Here is a 21,661-nt window from a genome sequence, read left to right as displayed (position 1 = left end):
TTTGAGTAAAAACCGTGACCCTGTTGCTGAAGAGGAACCGGGATCACCACTCCTTCCGCCTTTAGAGTGTCCACCGCCTGCAGAAGAGCATCGGCTCGCTCGGGAGGCGGAGATGTTCTGAAGAATCGAGTCGGAGGACGAGAGCTGAACTCTATCCTGTAACCGTGAGACAGAATGTCTCTCACCCAACGGTCTTTTACCTGTGGCAGCCAGGTGTCGCAAAAGCGGGAGAGCCTGCCACCGACCGAGGATGCGGTGTGAGGAGACTGAAAGTCATGAGGAGGCCGCTTTGGTAGCGGCACCTCCAGCGGTCTTTTTAGGACGTGACTTAGACCGCCATGAATCGGATTTTGTCTGATCCTTCTGAGGCCTTTTGGACGAGGAGAATTGGGACCTGCCCGCGCCCCGAAAGGACCGAAACCTCGACTGTCCCCTCCTCTGTTGGGGTATGTTTGGTTTGGCCTGGGGTAAGGATGTATCCTTTCCCTTGGATTGCTTGATTATTTCATCCAATCGCTCACCAAACAAACGGTCACCAGAAAATGGCAAACTGGTTAAGCACTTTTTGGAAGCCGAATCTGCCTTCCATTCCCGTAGCCACAATGCCCTGCGTATTGCCACCGAATTGTCGGCTGCAACCGCCGTACGGCTCGCAGAGTCTAGGATGGCATTAATAGCGTAGGACGCAAATGCCGTCGTCTGAGTGGTTATGGACGCCACTTGCGGCGCAGACGTACGTGTGATTGCGTCAATCTGCGCTTGACCCGCTGAGATAGCCTGGAGTGCCCATACTGCTGCAAATGCTGGGGCAAAAGATGCGCCGATGGCTTCAAAGATGAATTTCAACCAGAGCTCCATCTGCCTGTCAGTAGCATCCTTGAGGGAAGCCCCATCTTCCACTGCGACTATGGATCTAGCCGCCAGTCTGGAGATTGGGGGATCCACCTTGGGACACTGAGTCCAGCCCTTGACCACGTCAGGGGGAAATGGATAACGTGTATCCTTAAGGCGCTTGGAAAAACGCTTATCAGGACAAGCTCGGTGTTTCTGGACTGCGTCTCTGAAGTCAGAGTGGTCCAGAAACATACTCGTGGTACGCTTGGGAAACCTAAAACGGAATTTCTCCTGCTGAGAAACTGACTCCTCCACTGGAGGACCTGAGGGAGAAATATCCAACATTTGATTGATGGACGCGATAAGATCATTCACTATGGCGTCCCCATCAGGTGTATCTAGGTTGAGAGCGGCCTCAGGATCAGAATCCTGATCAGCTACCTCCGCTTCATCATACAGAGAGTCCTGCTGAGACCGTGAACAATGTGATGATGTCGAGGGAGTTTCGCAGCGAGCTCGCTTAGGTGGTCTGGGACTGCGGTCCGTGTCAGAGACCTCACCCTGGGACCTATGAGACACCCCGGGAGGACATTGTTGCTCCAACTGAGGTGGACCATGGTGCAGTGATTCCACAGTGCCCATGGTTTGAGATACCGGTCTGGACTGCAAAGCTTCTAATATCTTAGCCATAGTCTCAGAAAGTCTATCAGTAAAAACTGCAAACTCTGTCCCCGTCACATGGACAGTGTTAGCTGGTGGTTCCCCCTGGGCCCCCCTTCGCAGAGGCTCCGGCTGAGCAAGTGCCACAGGGGCCGAGCATTGCACACAATGAGGGTCAGTGGAACCTGCCGGTAGTATAGCCGTACATGCAGCGCAGGCAGCATAGTAAATCTGTGCTTTGGCACCATTGCTTCTTGTGGACGACATGCTGTTGTGTCCTCTGAGCAATCCCGGAGGGTATATAGCCAAAAATCAATCGTGCACCATACAGTGTAAAGTATAGCATATAAGGATATAATCTATATGTACACTACTGCACTAGTGGGGCCAGCACCATAGGTGCTGCTTACCGACCGCTCAAGCGGTTGTGTGGTCACCAGAAACGCTGCCTGGGTCTCCCAGAGCTTGTCTCCCCTCTCCAGCGTCGGAAGAGCTGACAGGAATGGCTGCCGGCGTCCTGAGGAGAGGAGGAGGCCGTGGGCGTGCCCGAAAAAGTGCGGGAGTCTGGTGCCCCACTGTGCACAGTGAGGGGGGTGGAGTATGCAAAGCACGCTCCAGCCCTCAGTGCTGACGTTCTGCACAACATCTCTCCCTTCCCCTGACTGACAGGCCTGGGGGCGGGAAAAGACCGAGACTAGGCCTGAAAAGCCGGGGACTCAAGTTATAAGCGCGGCCGGCGTATAAGCTCGGTCTGCGCGGAAGTCCTCGGCGTACAAACAATCCCAGGCGCGCTGCCGTGCTGCAATGGCAGCGCGCGGTCAGGCGGTAGTCTCTAGTAAACCAAGCACACCAGCACGCTGTAGTGTGTGATGACACAAACGCGGTCAGCGCCGCGGTCCCCGGTGCACTAACACACCCAGCAATGCTGGAGTGATTCTGTGCGCGGTCCCCACGGGGACACAGAGTACCTCAAAGCAGCAGTGTCCCTGACGATACTCGGCTCCTTGTCCAGCAGATACCCCAGGTGCTGTGGATGGAGCACGGTCTCAGTGTCTGGAGACCGAATTAGGATCCCACTTCCCCAGAGCCCATCAAGGGATGGGGAAGGAAAACAGCATGTGGGCTCCAGCCTCCGTACCCGCAATGGGTACCTCAACCTTAACAACACCGCCGACAAGAGTGGGGTGAGAAGGGAGCATGCTGGGGGCCCTGTTATGGGCCCTCTTTTCTTCCATCCGACATAGTCAGCAGCTGCTGCTGACCAAGCTGTGGAGCTAATGCGTGGATGTCTGACCTCCTTCGCACAAAGCATGTAAACTGAGGAACCCGTGATGCACGGGGGGTGTATAGGCAGAAGGGGAGGGGCTTTACACTTTTAGTGTAATACTTTGTGTGGCCTCCGGAGGCATGAGCTATACACCCAATTGTCTGGGTCTCCCAATGGAGCGACAAAGAAAGTGATTTTTACGTTCTACACAGCGGCCTGGGCTCTTATATACAGCATGCTAGAATGCTGTATATAAGAGCCCAATGGTGGTGGTGGCTGCAGCTTATTGTCACCAAATCTGGTGACAGGTTTCCTTTAAATTTGTTTTAAATAAATATATTATTTTAACATTTTTTTCTTTGCTCGCTTGCACAATACTCTGCCATACTGTAATATTGTAGCGTATTGTGTAATTAATGATCTCCTATGAAGCTTGGCCACAGGCTGCGCTTCATAAGTGGACAAATTTGGCCTTTGATGCTATAATAATATCATCGATACACCGCATTTATAGGGTTGGCCTTTAGGGGTTGGAAGAGACATCTTCCTCCATTTCTAACGTCTTAAACGCCACTGTTATGACAGTGGCATGAAATCAAAGATAGGTCTTAGGTGGCAGCTGTATACCACAGCCGGTATCCTTACTGTTTGGAGTGGGATAACCTCATGAGCCTGCTCCATAGGCCGGCGTGACACATGCGAGTGACTCGCGCGAGAATCAAATTGCATCACCCAGCAAAGCCTAACACTCTCCGGACAGGAGCGTGCGATTGCATGTATTCTATGCAGCTGCACGCTCCTGTCCGGAGAGCAGCATGCCAGGCCAGGTGATGTGACTCAATTCTCGCACGAGTCACGCAGCCTTAGGCCTCTTTCACATTGTATTCTGACCTCTGCTCAGTGGTCACGTCAGAGCATTTGTTTGAACCCCCCTCAAAACGGGTTTTGGACGCATGCGCCGACGGGGCCATTGACTATAATGATGCAAATGGAGTCACTGTGTGCTCTGTCGTGCACCATTTTCAGGAGTATACACTTTCTGCAGGCGGACACCCAGATGTAGTGGACTGCGTCTGGGTATCCACCTGTAGAAAGCGTATACCCCCAAAAATGGTGCACGACAGCAAATGGTGACTTCGTCTGCACCATTATAGCCAATGGCCTCATTGGTGCATGCGTCCGGAACCAGTTTCGAGAGGGGTTTCGGACAGAAGCCCCGATGGGACCACTCAACGGAGGTCACAACGCAGTGTGACTCTGGCCTTACATGCAGTGTATACATCTGTGGTACTGATACATGTACGTTGGATGTCGCAAATTAAAACCTGGACACAGGTGCCAGTGGCTCCGGTACTTTTCCGGTGCCGGCCATGCCCTTCGAACTAAACGAAGACAGAGGAGGAAACAGTCTGTTCCACTGGGGTGGGAGTGAGGAACTCAGGTTTGGCATAGGGTCACCAGATAGCCCGTAGGACGCACTAGGGCCAGTACCTAACCCCTACAAATACATTTCCCACAGTGTTGGGTGGATATCATTTACGAGAATGTGCCACGTTTCTTACTTTAGCACCTAGTCTCAGACGGTCAATGGTATTTTCAGCCTCGGCATACTTAGTGAGCAGCTTGTGATAATCCTCCTTTAAAGAAGTAAGAGACATGGGGAGGTGACAGAAGGTGATTATGTATTTAGAGTACAAGACAATTAGTTAAAAAACAATAGAATTGTGAGTACAGAAAAATTTACTCATTAAAACCCATAGATTAAAAAAAACAAAAAAATATATAGAATACTGTAAGCTAAGTCATATGCAAAAACAAATCGGAAGGCTTGGGATCACCTAAAATGAAGGTTGTAGTAAGGTTTTTAGTATGATCCGTAAATATGCAAGAACTGAACTTGTAAGGTCACCAATTCTACAGACCTGCAGCTGATGGACCAGCTCAGTAGCTTCTTGCGGGGTCTTGAATTCTTGTGGTACCATAGGTGGTCCAACTGGCTCTTGAAGAGGCTTTTCGGTGCTGCTAAGAAGGACTTCCCTCACTATCTCTGCTGGAGACTTGAAGATAATAGGAGCTCCTTGGCTTTGTATTTCTGGTCTTCGTGGCTGAGGAGGACGATATCCCTCTTCATCCTTTGGAAATCGGACTTTGGGGCCAACTTTGGAAAAATCAGGCAGAGGGTAGTTTAGTTGTCCTCTGCCGTACAGAGGTGTGGTCGAAAGTTTGCTTTTCTTAACTGTTGGGAGTTCTGCTTGGTGTGTCCGGGTAGGAGCTAAAACGGGCTTCGATCTTATAGTCCTGGCCTGTTTTGAGTCCCTGCTATGGTTGGAGATGTTTGAGGGGATTTGTCCAAGGATGACTTCTGGGTTTTCTGCACTTTCAGTACATGAAGATTCAGGAAGGGTTTCATCTTCTATCTGAGGCACAATGCTTAACCTACCAAAACGGCTTGTGAGTTTTGTGTCCCAAGTGCTAGGGATGGGAGCGGGTGATGGAGAGAGGGATTCGGAGACGTCTTGATCTCCTTGATTTCTTGGGTTTTTGGAAAATTCAACCTCACTTTTGGCCCATTCTTCTTCTCTTGATGTTCGGCCATATTCTTCATTTCCATCAATCTCCCTTTTGGCCCATTCCTCTTCTCTTGATGTTCGGCCATATTCTTCATTTCCATCAATCTCCCTTTTGGCCCATTCCTCTTCTCTTGATGTTCGGCCATATTCTTCATTTCCATCAATCTCCCTTTTGGCCCATTCCTCTTCTCTTGATGTTCGGCCATATTCTTCATTTCCATCAATCTCCCTTTTGGCCCATTCCTCTTCTCTTGATGTTCGGCCATATTCTTCATTTCCATCAAGAAGTTGTGACTGACCTTGCTTCCAACTATCATCTTCATCCCACGCTCCTGGGGAACTCCCCCGGTCCATTTCATCATCTTCTGTCATATCCAGCTGTTGGTCCCTACTTGGGGGATGTCGATCTAATGCAGAAGGCAATGATTTACTGGGGTGGTGTCCCAATGAGCTGTGATTTCCTAAAACAAGAAGAAGACATAAATGATCAATCAGATCTTGTATTAAGGAGGCCATTAATAATCTATTCCTGCCAAATCACAGTTTTAGGTGGGATCAATTATTAGCTTGACCACATACAGTTGAAACTAGAAGTTTACATCTACTCTCTATAAAGACACATCTGCAGGTTTTTCCCTCCGCTCTCTATACAGAGACATCTGCAGGTTCTTCCCTCTGCTCTCTATACAGACACATCTGCAGGTTTTTCCCTCCACTCTCTATACAGAGACATCTGCAGGTTCTTCCCTCTGCTCTCTATACAGACACATCTGCAGGTTCTTCCCTCCGTTCTCTATACAGACAAATCTCCAGGTTTTTCCCTCCGCTCTTTATACAGGCACATCTGCAGGTTCTTCCCACCACTCTCTATAAAGACACATCTGCAGGTTTTTCCCTCCGCTCTCTATACAGACACATCTGCAGGTTTTTCCCTCCTCTCTCTAAAAAGACGCATCTGCAGGTTTTCCCTTCGCTCTCTATAAAGACACATCTGCAGGTTTTTCCCTCCGCTCTCTATACAGAGACATCTGCAGGTTCTTCCCTCTGCTCTCTATACAGACACATCTGCAGATTCTTCCCTCCGTTCTCTATACAGACAAATCTCCAGGTTTTTCCCTCCGCTCTTTATACAGGCACATCTGCAGGTTCTTCCCTCCGCTCTCTATAAAGACACATCTGCAGGTTTTTCCCTCCGCTCTCTATAAAGACACATCTGCAGGTTTTTCTCACTATCTGACATGAAATCAGAATAAACCTTTCCCGTGTTAGGACAATTGAGAACCAAAATTATTTCTATTTGCCAAATGCCAGAATAATGAGAGAGAATGTTTTAAGGCATTTTTATTACAAAAGTTTACATACACTAATATATACTATGCCTTTAAACAATATGGAACCGCCCATATGATGATGTCATGTCTTTGGAAGCTTTTGATAGGTTTATTGGCAACATCTCAGTTAATTAGAGACACACCTGTGGATGTATTGTAATGCACACCTGAAACACACGGCTTCTTTGTGTAGCATCATGGGGAAAGTCTAAAGAAATCAGCCAATATCTCAGGAGGAGAATTGTGGACTTGCACAAGTCTGGTTCATCCTCGGGTGCAATTTCCAGATACCTGAAGGTGCCTCGTTCATCTGTACAAATAAATATACGCAAGTACAAACAAGATGGGAATGTCCAGCCATCATACCACTCAGGAAGGAGACAGATTCTGTGTACCAGAGATGAATGTGCTTTGGTCAGACATGTGGATATCAAGCCAAGAACAAGAGCAAAAGACCTTGTGAAGATGCTGGCGGAAGCTAGTAAGATTGTGCCATTATCCAGAGGGAAACGAGTACAATATCAACATGGGCTGAAAGGCCACTCTGCAAGAAAGAAGCCATTACTCCAAAAGAAACATAAAAAAGCCAGATTAATATTTGCAAATACACACAGGAACAAGGACCTTAATGTTTTAAGACATGTCTTGTGGTCTGACGAACTAAAATTGAAGTGTGTGGCCATAATGACCATCATTAAGCTTGGAGGAAAAAGGGAGAAGCTTTGAAGCTTAAGAACACCAACCCAACTATGACACATGGGGGGGAAGGGCAGCATCATGTTGTGGGGTTGTTTTGCTGCAGGAGGGCCTGGTGCACTTCACAAAATAGATGGCATCATGAGGAAAGAAGATGATGTGGCAATACTGAAGCAACATCTCAAGACATCAGCCAGGAACTTAAAGCTTGGGCAGAAATGGGTCTCCCAAATAGACAATGACCAGAAGCTACTGCCAAACTGGTTACACAGTGGCTTAAGGATAATAAAGTCAATGTTTTGGAGTGGCCATCACAAAGCCCTGATTTCAATCCTATTGAAAATTTATGGGCAAAGCTGAAGAGACTGGTGCGAGCGGCGACCTCCAAACATGGCTCAGCTACACCAGTTCTGTCAGGAGGAATCTGCCCAAATTCCTACCAACTATTGTGAGAAGCTTGTGGAAGGATCCAAATATTTCCCCCAAGTCACACAGTGTAAGGGCAATGCCACCAAATACTAATGACATGGAGGAAAACTTCTGACTTTGCCAAAAGTAATAAAAATGCCTGAAAACATTCTCTCTCTCATTATTCTGGCATTTGGCAAATAGAAATAATTTTGGTTTCTAATTGACTGAAAATGGGAAAGGTTTATTCTGATTTCATGTCAGAAACGGAGAAAAACCTGCAGATGTGTCTGTATAGAGAGCGGAGGGAAAAACTTGCAGATGTGTCTTTATAGAGAGCGGAGGGGAAAAACCTGCAGATGTGTCTTTATAGAGAGCGGAGGGAAAAACTTGCAGATGTGTTTGTATAGAGAGCGGAGGGAAAAACCTGCAGATGTGTCTGTATAGAGAGGGGAGGGAAAAACCTGCAGATGTGTCTGTATAGAGAGTGGGTGGAAAACCTGCAGATGTCTCATTATAGAGAGTGGAGGGGAAGACCTTCAGATGTGTCTGTATAGAGAGCGGAGGGAAAAGCCTCCAGATGTGTCTGTATAGAGAGCGGAGGGAAAAACCTGCAGATATGTCTTTATAAAGAGAGGAGGGAAAACCTGCAGATGTGTCTTTATAGAGAGCGGAGGGAAAAACTTGCAGATGTGTTTGTATAGAGAGCGGAGGGAAAAACCTGCAGATGTGTCTGTATAGAGAGCGAAGGGAAAAACCTGCAAATATGTCTGTATAGAGAGCGGAGGGAAAAACCTGCAGATGTGTCTGTATAGAGAGCGGAGGGAAAAACCTGCAGATGTGTGTGTATAGAGAGAGGAGGGAAAAACCTGCAGATGTGTCTTTTTAGAGAGCGGAGGGAAAAAACCTGCAGATGTGTCTCTATAGAGAGCAGAGGGAAAAACCTGCAGATGTGTGTGTATAGAGAGAGGAGGAAAAAACCTGCAGATGTGTCTTTTTAGAGAGCGGAGGGAAAAAACCTGCAGATGTGTCTCTATAGAGAGCAGAGGGAAAAACCTGCAGATGTATCTTTATAGAGAGCAGAGGGGAAAACCTGTAGATGTGTCTGTATAGAGAGCGGAGGAAAAAACCTGCAGAAGTGTCTGTATAGAGAGCAGAGGGAAAAACCTGCAGATGTGTCTTTATAGAGAGCCGAGGGGAAAACCTGCAGATGTGTCTGTATAGAGAGCACACGGAAAAACCTGCAGATATGTCTTTATAGAGAGCAGAGGGAAAAACCTGCAGATGTGTCTTTTTAAATAGTTGATGGAAACTTCTGGTTGCAACTGCACGGTGAAAAATATGAAAAAGGTCAACTAACATAGAGGTGGGGAAAATACTGATTGATGTATGAGTGATGTTTAATGGGGAAATGTTCTGTAAATTAGCTCTACTAATAATAAGAGATGAAAAATAGCTGCCGGAGATTACTTTTCTGCAAGTTTGATAATGAGTTTCTCAATTTCATGTACATGTTAAGTAATTTGCACCCACACATACTATATTTATTAATTCCCCAATATTAATATCCTGTAGTGTCCTCCTGCCTTTTGACCTCGGACCGTTGCCTGACCACGTCTCTGCTTTCTCCCTGAACTTATTACGTGCTCTTCTGGATTTCTGACCCTCCGATATTGACCTGACTACACCTCTGTTTTCTCCTTGTGCTCATACATGTCCTCCTGTTAACAGACCCTGACTACGCTCCTGCCCACACTCCCCGTAAGTAGTGGCTAGCATCACATTTGTGACATCTGGTCATATCTGCATAGGAATAGGATTTCTGCTCTAAAATAGGCCCCGGAAGCTGCAAAAGTTTAAGTTCTTCTCAAAATGGGGAATTTAGGTTAATATTTTCTTACCTGTACCTTGACCCACTTTTTCAGTTTCGGCAAAATGATGAGCTCTTTCATTTGCCACCCCGAACTCTTGTTGCCAGCTGTGCCCCCCAGATCTGTCGTCCCCCGAAGGCGTCCCTTTTTGGAGAACACCCTCTTTGTACAGTTCCTCCATCCATTCTTCGTCAAAGGCCAGCACCTGCTCCCCGTCGTCTTCCAGGTCTAGGTCTCCTTGACTCTCCACCTCCAAGAAGCCTTCTTCGTCCATTCCGATGACCCCGTTCTCATCCATGTACCGGGCAAAATTGTTCTCCTCGTCATCGCTGCTGTCGCTCGGCTGCTGACGGTTATGACTGTCCATGGTCAGCGAGAGCCCCCCACGGCCTCCCCCAATGTCACATCACCTGCTGGAACACAATCATGTACAACATCATCAGCTAAAAATGAGTTGGGGGCACTTTTCACTCCCCTTTTCCTTTTCGTCTTCCTGTTTCTCGCCTTCTCTACGTCTGGTCTACTTTGCACTCGTTTTCTTCTTACACCTCTCTACTCTCTTCTGCTTTTCCCATGCACTTGCCTGCAACTTCCTCTCGAGAAAGAGTTTTCCTTGCACCGGATAATGTGCGACTCTCATTTTTTATCTTCCTCTCTACCCAATTTTTTCTCTCTTTTTGATTTCACATACCTCTGCGTGTTTTTCCATCGCTCCGTCCAGCTTACAGCCATTTCTGTTGATTCTCCCGGCTAAGTCAGCTGACCAAAATAAAAGCTTCTTCTTCTTAGCATCCCTCCCCCCTCCTTTTTCACCACATCCCCAGCCCCCCCCCCCCTTCACTTCCCCTCCACAAAGTGATGTAAGACGACTATACCCACAAACCTTACGGCTGACCTGCGCAGATCGCAATATCCACATCCTGAGACGTGTTCGGTTATGTGCAGACTTGAGAGCATGCCCTCCCATATAATAACCATCAGATTACTGGCAGCCCTTCAGCTCTATTCTTACAGGGATGTTACGTGGGCTCGGAGTTTCCCGCGCTTGCAAAGTATCACTTAATCTTTACTGACATTGTTTTCTTCCATTCTTAAAAGGAAAATAAAAGTCTTAAGAATCCAAGGATACATTGTAGTAAGGGTTAAAACCGATTCCGATTTAAAGGAACAGGACAAGATTTGGGAAGCCCTCTGGTTAGGGGTCCTCTGTTATCATTAGCGGGGACTCTATGCACTTTTAGCATGGTGCTTACTGAATAAACCACCAGAGATTAGGGGATGGGGTGTCTCTAAGACGTCTACAATCTCTTGCAGGTTTTTGCTATGTAATCTGAGAGCAGCATGATGTAGGGGCTGAGACCCTGATTCCAGCGATGCTGTCATTTTGAGACAATTATAATTTTCTCTGCTGCAGATCTGGCAGTGCTCAGAATGCTGAGCTCTGTATAACCCCGCCCACACCACTAATTGGCAGTCAATAGGGCGGCACGGTGGCTCAGTGGTTAGCACTGCAGTCTTGTGGTGGCTCAGTGGTTAGCACTGCAGTCTTGTGGTGGCTCAGTGGTTAGCACTGCAGTCTTGTGGTGGCTCAGTGGTTAGCACTGTAGTCTTGTGGTGGCTCAGTGGTTAGCATTGCAGTCTTGTGGTGGCTCAGTGGTTAGCACTGCAGTCTTGTAGTGGCTCAGTGGCTAGCACTGCAGTCTCGTGGTGGCTCAGTGGATAGCACTGCAGTCTTGTGGTGGTTCAGTGGTTAGCACTGCAGTCTTGCAGCGCTGGGGTCCTGGGTTCAAATCCCGCCAAGGACACCATCTGCAAGGAGTTTGTATGTTCTCCTCGTGTTTGTGTGGGTTTCCTCCGGGTTCTCCGGTTTCCTCCCACACTTGAAAAACATACAGATAGGGACTCTAGATTGTGAGCCCCAATGGGGACAGTGTTGCCAATGTGTGTAAAGCGCTGCGGAATTAATAGCGCTATATAAATGAATATATAATGAATACCAATCATTGGTGGGGGCAGGGTTACACATTGCAGGAGGACTAGGAGGTATGTGATGATAATCTCCTGCTGATAAAACACTGATTTATTTTTTTTTTATATTTTTTTTTTATGTTTAATCTATTTTTATTGAGAGAATAGAAAAATCCAAAAAGTTAACATACAATATAAGTAATGTCGTTTGAACAGTATTGAATCCAGTTGTTACCAAAGGTCAAAACATCTTATAAACCTATCAACTGTAATTTTTTTTTAAACCATTTTTAATGAAAAGAAATAAAATAGACATTCATATCTTGGATAGAATACAAAAGAGACAAAGGAAAATACAGTATTTCAATAATAAGACAATCCAAAAAGAACTCAAACGGTACATTTTGTAAATCAACAAAACTGGGAGAGCCTCCTAGAACACCCCCCATCCCTTATAAAACACTGATTTTATTGAAAACTTACATTATGCTTTGTGTGTACACTGTGCATAGACAGAAGGCTGTTAATCAGTGATGGGCGAGCTTATATAGAGCATGAGTCACCTAGTTGTGTCATGATCATCTACTGCTGATAAAATACTGATTTTATTTAAACACCACCACCACCACACAGTCTGATAAGTGACACATCATTGGACTCAGACTCTTAAGGTACCGTCACACATAACGAGATTGCTAGCGAGATCGCTGCTGAGTCACGGTTTCTGTGACGCAGTAGCGATCCCGTTAGCGATCTCGTTATGTGTGACACTTACCAGCGATCAGGCCCCTGCTGTGAGATCTCTAGTTGTTGCAGAATGGTCCAGGCCATTTTCTTCAATGGCGATGTCCTGTGTGACATCTCACCTGCGACCTCCCCGCGACTTACCTGCGATCCCTATCAGGTCGCATCGTTTTCGGGATCGCTGGTAAGTCGTTGTGTGTGACTGGGCCTTTAGCCCCTATATCAGGCAGCTCTCAGTTTACATAGTGAAAATCTGTAGACAGATTCCTTTTACGATCCTCATTTACATTAGATAATTTGGTCAAACCCCGACCGCACACTCTATTAATGAATATGGAGGACGGCTGACTGTCCCCCGACAGATTAGATGATCTTTTTATATTCGGAGAGAAGATAAGCTGTTGTCATGAAATTCTGGCAGCAGATTTTTTTTTATACAGAACACATGAAAGCCTGGCTGAGACGAGTTCTTTGGTATGGGGGGAAATAACTGTCAACAGCGATCTCAGGCGTATGGCCAGTGTTTGTCATATGTGTGCTGACTAGTGATGAGCGGGCACTACCATGCTCGGGTGCTCAGTACTCGTAACTAGTGATGAGCGGGCACTACCATGCTCGGGTGCTCAGTACTCATAACTAGTGATGAGCGGGCACTACCATGCTCGGGTGCTCAGTACTCGTAACTAGTGATGAGCGGGCACTACCATGCTCAGGTGCTCAGTACTCGTAACTAGTGATGAGCGGGCACTACCATGCTCGGGTGCTCAGTACTCGTAACTAGTGATGAGTGAGCACTACCATGCTCGGGTGCTCTGTACTTGTAACTAGTGATGAGTGGGCACTACCATGCTCGGGTGCTCAGTACTCGTAACTAGTGATGAGCGGGCACTACCATATGCTCGGGTGCTCAGTACTCGTAACTAGTGATGAGCGGGCACTACCATGCTCGGGTGCTCAGTACTCGTAACTAGTGATGAGCGGGCACTACCATATGCTCGGGTGCTCAGTACTCGTAACTAGTGATGAGCGGGCACTACCATGCTCGGGTGCTCAGTACTCGTAACTAGTGATGAGCGGGCACTACCATGCTCAGGTGCTCAGTACTCGTAACTAGTGATGAGCGGGCACTACCATGCTCGGGTGCTCAGTACTCGTAACTAGTGATGAGCGGGCTCTACCATGCTCAGGTGCTCAGTACTCGTAACTAGTGATGAGCGGGCACTACCATGCTCGGGTGCTCAGTACTCGTAACTAGTGATGAGCGGGCTCTACCATGCTCGGGTGCTCAGTACTCGTAACTAGTGATGAGCGGGCACTACCATGCTCAGGTGCTCAGTACTCGTAACTAGTGATGAGCGGGCACTACCATGCTCAGGTGCTCAGTACTCGTAACTAGTGATGAGCGGGCTCTACCATGCTCAGGTGCTCAGTACTCGTAACTAGTGATGAGCGGGCACTACCATGCTCGGGTGCTCTGTACTCGTAACTAGTGATGAGCGGGCACTACCATGCTCGGGTGCTCAGTACTCGTAACTAGTGATGAGCGGGCACTACCATATGCTCGGGTGCTCAGTACTCGTAACTAGTGATGAGCGGGCACTACCATGCTCGGGTGCTCAGTACTCGTAACTAGTGATGAGCGGGCACTACCATGCTCGGGTGCTCAGTACTCGTAACTAGTGATGAGCGGGCACTACCATGCTCGGGTGCTCTGTACTCGTAACTAGTGATGAGCGGGCACTACCATGCTCGGGTGCTCAGTACTCGTAACTAGTGATGAGCGGGCACTACCATATGCTCGGGTGCTCAGTACTCGTAACTAGTGATGAGCGGGCACTACCATGCTCGGGTGCTCAGTACTCGTAACTAGTGATGAGCGGGCACTACCATGCTCGGGTGCTCAGTACTCGTAACTAGTGATGAGCGGGCACTACCATGCTCGGGTGCTCAGTACTCGTAACTAGTGATGAGCGGGCACTACCATGCTCAGGTGCTCAGTACTCGTAACTAGTGATGAGCGGGCACTACCATGCTCGGGTGCTCAGTACTTGTAACTAGTGATGAGTGGGCACTACCATGCTCGGGTGCTCTGTACTGGTAACTAGTGATGAGCGGGCACTACCATGCTCAGGTGCTCAGTACTCGTAACTAGTGATGAGTGGGCACTACCATGCTCGGGTGCTCGGTGCTTGTAACTAGTGATGAGGGGGCACTACCATGCTCAGGTGCTCAGTACTCGTAACTAGTGATGAGTGGGCACTACCATGCTCGGGTGCTCGGTGCTTGTAACTAGTGATGAGCGGGCACTACCATGCTCGGGTGCTCTGTACTCGTAACTAGTGATGAGCGGGCACTACCATGCTCAGGTGCTCAGTACTGGTAACTAGTGATGAGTGGGCACTACCATGCTCGGGTGCTCAGTACTCGTAACTAGTGATGAGCGGGCACTACAATGCTTGGGTGCTCAGTACTCGTAACTAGTGATGAGCGGGCACTACCATGCTCAGGTGCTCTGTACTGGTAACTAGTGATGAGCGGGCACTACCATGCTCGGGTGCTCTGTACTCGTAACTAGTGATGAGCGGGCACTACCATGCTCGGGTGCTCAGTACTCGTAACTAGTGATGAGCGGGCACTACCATGCTCGGGTGCTCAGTACTCGTAACTAGTGATGAGCGGGCACTACCATCCTCGGGTGCTCTGTACTGGTAACTAGTGATGAGCGGGCACTACCATGCTCAGGTGCTCAGTACTCGTAGCTAGTGATGAGTGGGCACTACCATGCTCGGGTGCTCGGTGCTTGTAACTAGTGATGAGGGGGCACTACCATGCTCGGGTGCTCTGTACTCGTAACTAGTGATGAGCGGGCACTACCATGCTCAGGTGCTCAGTACTCGTAACTAGTGATGAGCGGGCACTACCATGCTCGGGTGCTCTGTACTGGTAAATAGTGATGAGCGGGCACTACCATGCTCGGGTGCTCTGTACTCGTAACTAGTGATGAGCGGGCACTACCATGCTCGGGTGCTCAGTACTCGTAACTAGTCATGAGCGGGCACTACCATGCTCGGGTGCTCAGTACTCGTAACTAGTGATGAGCGGGCACTACCATCCTCGGGTGCTCTGTACTGGTAACTAGTGATGAGCGGGCACTACCATGCTCAGGTGCTCAGTACTCGTAACTAGTGATGAGTGGGCACTACCATGCTCGGGTGCTCGGTGCTTGTAACTAGTGATGAGGGGGCACTACCATGCTCGGGTGCTCAGTACTCGTAACTAGTGATGAGCAGGCACTGCCATGCTCGGGTGCTCTGTACTCGTAACTAGTGATGAGCGGGCACTACCATGCTCGGGTGTTCAGTACTCGTAACTAGTGATGAGCGGGCACTACCATGCTCGGGTGCTCGGTACTCGTAACTAGTGATGAGCGGGCACTACCATGCTCAGGTGCTCAGTACTCGTAACTAGTGATGAGTGGGCACTACCATGCTCGGGTGCTCTGTACTCGTAACTAGTGATGAGCGGGCACTACCATGCTCAGGTGCTCAGTACTCGTAACTAGTGATGAGCGGGCACTACCATGCTCGGGTGCTCTGTACTCGTAACTAGTGATGAGCGGGCACTACCATATGCTCAGGTGCTCAGTACTCGTAACTAGTGATGAGCAGGCACTACCATGCACCTGAGCATGGTAGTGCTCACTCATCACTAGTTACGATATTGAGCACCCAAACATGGTAGTGCCCGCTCATCACTAGGTACGACTACTGAGCACCTAAGCATGGTAGTGCCCGCTCATCACTAGGTACGACTACTGAGCACCTAAGCATGGTAGTGCCCACTCATCACTAGTTACAAGTACAGAGCACCCGAGCATGGTAGAGCCCGCTCATCACTAGTTACGAGTACCGAGTACCTGAGCATGGTAGTGCCCGCTCATCACTAGCTACAAGTATCGAGCACCCGAGCATGGTAGTGCCCGCTCATCACTAGTTACGAGTACTGAGCACCTGAGCATGGTAGTGCCCACTCATCACTAGTTACGAGTACTGAGCACCCGAGCATGGTAGTGCCCGCTCATCACTAGTTACGAGTACTGAGCACCTGAGCATGGTAGTGCCCACTCATCACTAGTTACGAGTACTGAGCACCCGAGCATGGTAGTGCCCGCTCATCACTAGTTACGAGTACTGAGCACCTGAGCATGGTAGTGCCCACTCATCACTAGTTACGAGTACTGAGCACCCGAGCATGGTAGTGCCCGCTCATCACTAGTTACGAGTACTGAGCACCTGAGCATGGTAGTGCCCGCTCATCACTAGTTACCAGTACAGAGCACCCGAGCATGGTAGTGCCCACTCATCACTAGTTACGAGTACTGAGCACCCGAGCATGGTAGTGCCCACTCATCACTAGTTACAAGTACTGAGCACCTGAGCATGGTAGTGCCCGCTCATCACTAGTTACGAGTACTGATCACCTGAGCATGGTAGTGCCCGCTCATCACTAGTTACTAGTACTGAGCACCTGAGCATGGTAGTGCCCACTCATCACTAGTTACAAGTACTGAGCACCTGAGCATGGTAGTGCCCACTCATCACTAGTTACGAGTACTGATCACCTGAGCATGGTAGTGCCCACTCATCACTAGTTACGAGTACTGATCACCTGAGCATGGTAGTGCCCGCTCATCACTAGTGACGAGGATTTTTTTTTTATTCCCAATGCAAATTGAATCCAGATGTGTGAATACGACCATAGAGATGCCTATGCTTTATGCCATTTGCCAGTGACCAGGAAAACCCGGCTGCACATGATTTATAAATGGACCAGTGGCTGCCACTCGTGTCATGTTATTATCGGGTTCAATATGATTTGCTTGTGCCAGTCCCTGCAATGCTGCCATGTGGGTCAGACACACAATAGACGCATTAGTAGATCAATTCCACTTAGATGCCAGTGACCTATTAAACCACATGCCCAGTTATAGCAATCCGATGCGGGCACGAGCTGCGGCGTGTATTGTGCCGCCACTCACACAATAGCAGCGCATTGCATTTGGCTAAGCTGCTAAATATATACTGTATATATATATATATATATATATATATATATATATTCCTTCAAAAATAGAGTTAATAAAAGTGTAAAGTTAAAGATAAATAACTGAATATGCCTTCATACTTTTCGGTTCATTGTGTGCCCTATACGCTTGGAGGATGCATTGGAGCCTCTTGGCAAATATCTGATTTATTGCCTTTGTCCATGTTCACAGATTAGTATAAAAGCAGGAACAAAATGCACCATTTATGTTACGTGGGAACCTTCCCTGTTTACTATAGCAAACTCACAAAAAAGTTTGGGTTAGGCTAGTTTCACACTTGCGTTGGATGGGATCCGTTGCATTGCGTTGTGTTACGGATGTGTTGCATATAGTGGCACAACGGATGCTACGGATCGTACAAAACAACGGAAAGCTTTTTTTTTTTTTACAGTTTTACCGGCAGCAGACTATTGTGAACGATCAGCTGATCGCTCTCAATAGCCGGCAGCCGGTCGCTCAGCTGAGCGCTGTCACTTGCCAGTGGCTGGGCATGCCGGCGGGTGGGCTCTCAGTTGAGCACTGTCACTTGCTGGCAGCCGGGCATGCCAGCGGGCGGGTGCTCAGCTGAGCGCTGTCACTTGCCGGCGGCCGGGCATGCCAGCGGGCGCTCAGCTGAGCGCTCACTTGCCGGCGGCCGGGCATGCCGGCGGGCGCTCAGTTGAGCGCTCTCACTTGCCGGCGGCTGGGCATGCCGGCGGGCGCTCAGTTGAGCACTGTCACTTGCCAGTGGCCTGGCATGCCGGCGGGCGGGCCCTCAGCTGAGTGCTCTCACTTGCCGGCGGTCGGGCATGCCAGCGGGCGCTCAGCTGAGTGCTCTCACTTGCCGGCGGCCGGGCATGCCGGCGGGCGCTCAGCTGAGCGCTCTCACTTGCCGGCGGCTGGGCATGCCGGCGGGCGCTCAGTTGAGCACTGTCACTTGCCGGTGGCCTGGCATGCCGGTGGGCGGGCGCTCAGCTGAGTGCTCTCACTTGCCGGCGGTCGGACATGCCGGCAGGCGCTCAGCTGAGCGCTGTCACTTGCCGGCGGCTGGGCATGCCGGCGGGCGCTCAGCTGAGTACTCTCACTTGCCGGCGGCCGGGCATGCCGGCGGGCGCTCAGTTGAGCACTGTCACTTGCCGGCGGCCGGGCATGCCGGCGGGCGGGCGCTCAGCTGAACGTTCGGCCACCGCGAGACAAAATAGAGTTTGTGATTTAAAAAAAAAAAAAAGAGCATGCGCAGTGAAATCCTGAGGATTCCGCTGCTCAAAACAACATTACATGCTGCGTTCCTCCCGCTGGGCGGAAGCAACGGAGCGTCGCCCAGCGGAAGCAACGCAGGTCCTTTTGGCACAATCCGTCACCCATACAAGTCTATGGGAAACAGCGGAATCCGTTAACGGATGCCGCTGTTTTCCAAAAGGGCGGATTGTAATGGAAGGAAAACAACGCAAGTGTGAAAGTACCCTTATTTGGTTTTGGGGTGAAATATATTGAGCCTGATGAAGAGACCTGAGCAGTCTCGAAAGCTACTATTATTACCATCTTTTCAGTTAAGCCATTAAAAGGTATCAACCACTGAGGACTTCAGTTCTTTTAAACCATTTGGTTTTGGGGTGAAATTTCAGAATGACCCTATAATGCCCTTTGACCTTCCAAGGTCACATTAATGTGACCTTCTCTAACCTTTTGGATGCTCACGTCCAACTGTTCGATGTTTCAGAACTTTTTGCACAACTTGCTGTTCTCTAACACGGAAATTAATGGCAAAAATCACTACAAGTGTTTGATCCATGAATTGCCCAATTAAAGTTGGGGTTCAATTTCAATTGGTATTTACAGTCCTCCTCATCATGAGACCAAGATGTCCCCTAATAATTGATCAGCAGGATGGCACCATTGTGAGGCTTCAAGTAGGATATTCTCAGATGGAAGTGGCCACTAAGCTTAGAGTGTCACCAGCAGGTTGTACAGAGACACAGAGAGACTGAAAGAGTCACAGAAAGGCAGAGAAGTGGCGCTCCCTTGGACAAATCCCACACTGATGATTGTGAACAATGACTTGAAGAACTGGATGATGAATGCCACACAATTCCAGGCACATTTAAGGGAGGTGAAAGGCACCAAGTGTCACGTCACAACGCGTGGTCTGCATACGACATGACCTGCAATGTACCTGACCGAACCACCAGGCACAGGAGTCATCTTCGCTGGCCTCAGTGCTGTTCACTGATGAAAGTCGATTCACGCTGAGCAGAAATGATGACCACCAACAATGTTGGTGATGTCAAGGAGAGTGTTATGCATCAGCCACTGCTGTCACAGACGAGCCTTTGGTGGTGGTGGTCTTAGTGTGGGCCGGTGTGTCTAGTTAGTACAGAACGGCCCTACACACTGGGAATGGTGCATTGACAGCCCCTACTTCTGGAACAACATCATTAATCCAGTCATTGTGCCTCTGCATGACCAACGCCAGCCTAATGTCATCTTCATTGAGGACAATGCTCCAGCTCATCAGGGTCACATCATTAGGGAACAGCTGCTGGAGACTGGGGGACCTCAAATGGAGCATCGAACACTTTCTCCAGACCTGAATCCCATAGAAAACCTATGGGATCAGCTGAGTAGCTGTGTAGAGGCTGTAACTCTGTACCGCAGAACCTCAATAACCTGAGGGCCACCCTTCAAGAAGTGGGATGCCATGCCCCAGCAGTCAATAACTCCACTTGTGACCAACAGGAGGCGTCGTTGTCAGCTGGAATTGATGCTCAAGACCACATGACAAGTTATGAGACATTGACCTCTTTATGGGGTTGTACTCAACACTGGTGTTGGCTAGCATTACTGGACCGATTGGATAAAGCATGTTACGTTTCGGCTAAGGCTTGACAGTGATGCTGTTTGCATCTTTCTTAAAGGAGTTGTCCATTTTCCTATACAATTTGTTAAATATATTCATCAACGGAAAATAAAAATAACAGACACCTGCCACATCAGCGCCGTTCCAGCTATGTTGGCGGCGGCTGACTGGTAATGCTGCAGCCAATCAGTGGTGACTAGTGGGCTGCGGCGCTCTCGCCTTTTCTGCTTGTCCGTCAGTCGTATGGGGCTGCGGGGTCTTTGCCAATGTGGAGGCGGAGCGTCTGTGATTTTAATTTTACAATGGGGACTACTTCCTTTTAAAAGCGGTGGACAACCCCTTTAACACATATTTTATTGCAGATTTTGAGCTCTAGCCTTAAAGGAGGGTATCACCTACCCAGGATAGTGCTTAAAGGGGGTCACCAGAGAAAACAAGTTAGCACGTATTCAATGGAGATACGACCCCTGAGACCCACACAGATCGGTAGAAGCGGGCATTGTCATCACTGACACAATATGGAGGACAGGTGGGACTCCCGGCCTACGCACTGCAAGAAGAAAAGTGCCACTTTCTCCCGATTGATAGTGGTCCCAGCGGTGGGACCCCCACCAATCTATCAGTTATCACCAACCCTTTGTGAGGTGGTAATTGTAATCACCAGGGACACCCCTTTAAGTATCTGATTGATGGGGTCCCCAGTGACCCTCTATGAGCTCGGTGACCACTGATCCATTCACTGTCGGAGTTGCCCATAGTAACCAGTCAGATTTCAGTCCAAGCCCTTTTGAATAATGGCAGCGGTGACCCCCGTTTGTGCCCACCTCTCCCCCACCCCATTATTACTATTATATATACAGTATATATATTGTATATTACAGCTTTTCCTATATAGAGTCTAGTGTAGTGAGGCAGCTGTGCTTAGCAACCAATCAGAGCTCGTCTTTCGTTTTATAACCTGCACTGGCAAAATCACAGCTGGAATCTGATTGGTTACTATTCACAGCTGCTGCACTGAGACTTCCCGAGAGCCTCAGTCAGAGCCGGAGCCCGTTAGTACCGGCGGCGCTGTACACAGTCATACAGGAGTAAGAAGGTGGGGGCGGGGAGAGCAGATGGCGGGGGGCACAGGGGGGTCTGAGCTCAGGGATAGACGTGAGGCGCGGGATAATGAGGGGTGAAGGAGGGGGGAGGGGACATGGAGGAGAGAGGAGAAAGTAACAGAAGTAAAGAGGAAACGGCGGAAAGTACATACAGTGCGGGGGACATGGAGGATACTCCCGGGCTGAGGCTCCGCCGCCACCGCCACCGTCACCGCTGTGTGTCCGCTCAGGTTGTCAGGAGCAGCGCTGTACAAACTAGAGGCGCTCAG

General features: G+C 49.0%; 1 protein-coding gene and 1 long non-coding RNA gene across 5 annotated transcripts in view; one reads left to right on the top strand and one right to left on the bottom strand.

Moving 5' to 3' along the window:
* AKNA (AT-hook transcription factor) overlaps positions 1-21,615 on the bottom strand; it is an 80,445-nt gene extending 58,830 nt beyond the window's left edge. Inside the window, exons 1-4 of one of the 3 annotated variants that reach the window (XM_075324207.1) lie at positions 21,545-21,615; positions 9,668-10,050; positions 4,684-5,792; positions 4,324-4,398 (exon numbers count right to left, since the gene is read on the bottom strand). In XM_075324207.1, coding sequence (XP_075180322.1) covers positions 4,324-4,398; positions 4,684-5,792; positions 9,668-10,004 — 1,521 coding nt within the window. In that variant the 5' untranslated portion in view covers positions 10,005-10,050; positions 21,545-21,615. Of the gene's footprint in view, positions 1-4,323; positions 4,399-4,683; positions 5,793-9,667; positions 10,051-10,328; positions 10,400-21,544 lie in introns of those variants that run through there. The other 2 variants (XM_075324206.1, XM_075324208.1) reach the window with 2 other exon arrangements.
* LOC142251424 (uncharacterized) overlaps positions 21,305-21,661 on the top strand; it is a 180,462-nt gene continuing 180,105 nt past the window's right edge. For both annotated transcript variants that reach the window (XR_012725314.1, XR_012725315.1), the window contains exon 1: positions 21,305-21,385. This is a non-coding gene — a long non-coding RNA (uncharacterized LOC142251424). The remainder of the gene's footprint in view (positions 21,386-21,661) is intronic.

This window comes from Anomaloglossus baeobatrachus, chromosome 9, assembly GCF_048569485.1.
Source record: "Anomaloglossus baeobatrachus isolate aAnoBae1 chromosome 9, aAnoBae1.hap1, whole genome shotgun sequence".
In the NCBI taxonomy this organism is placed as follows: Eukaryota; Metazoa; Chordata; class Amphibia; order Anura; family Aromobatidae; genus Anomaloglossus; species Anomaloglossus baeobatrachus.
This window is presented reverse-complemented; position numbering and strand designations above follow the sequence as displayed.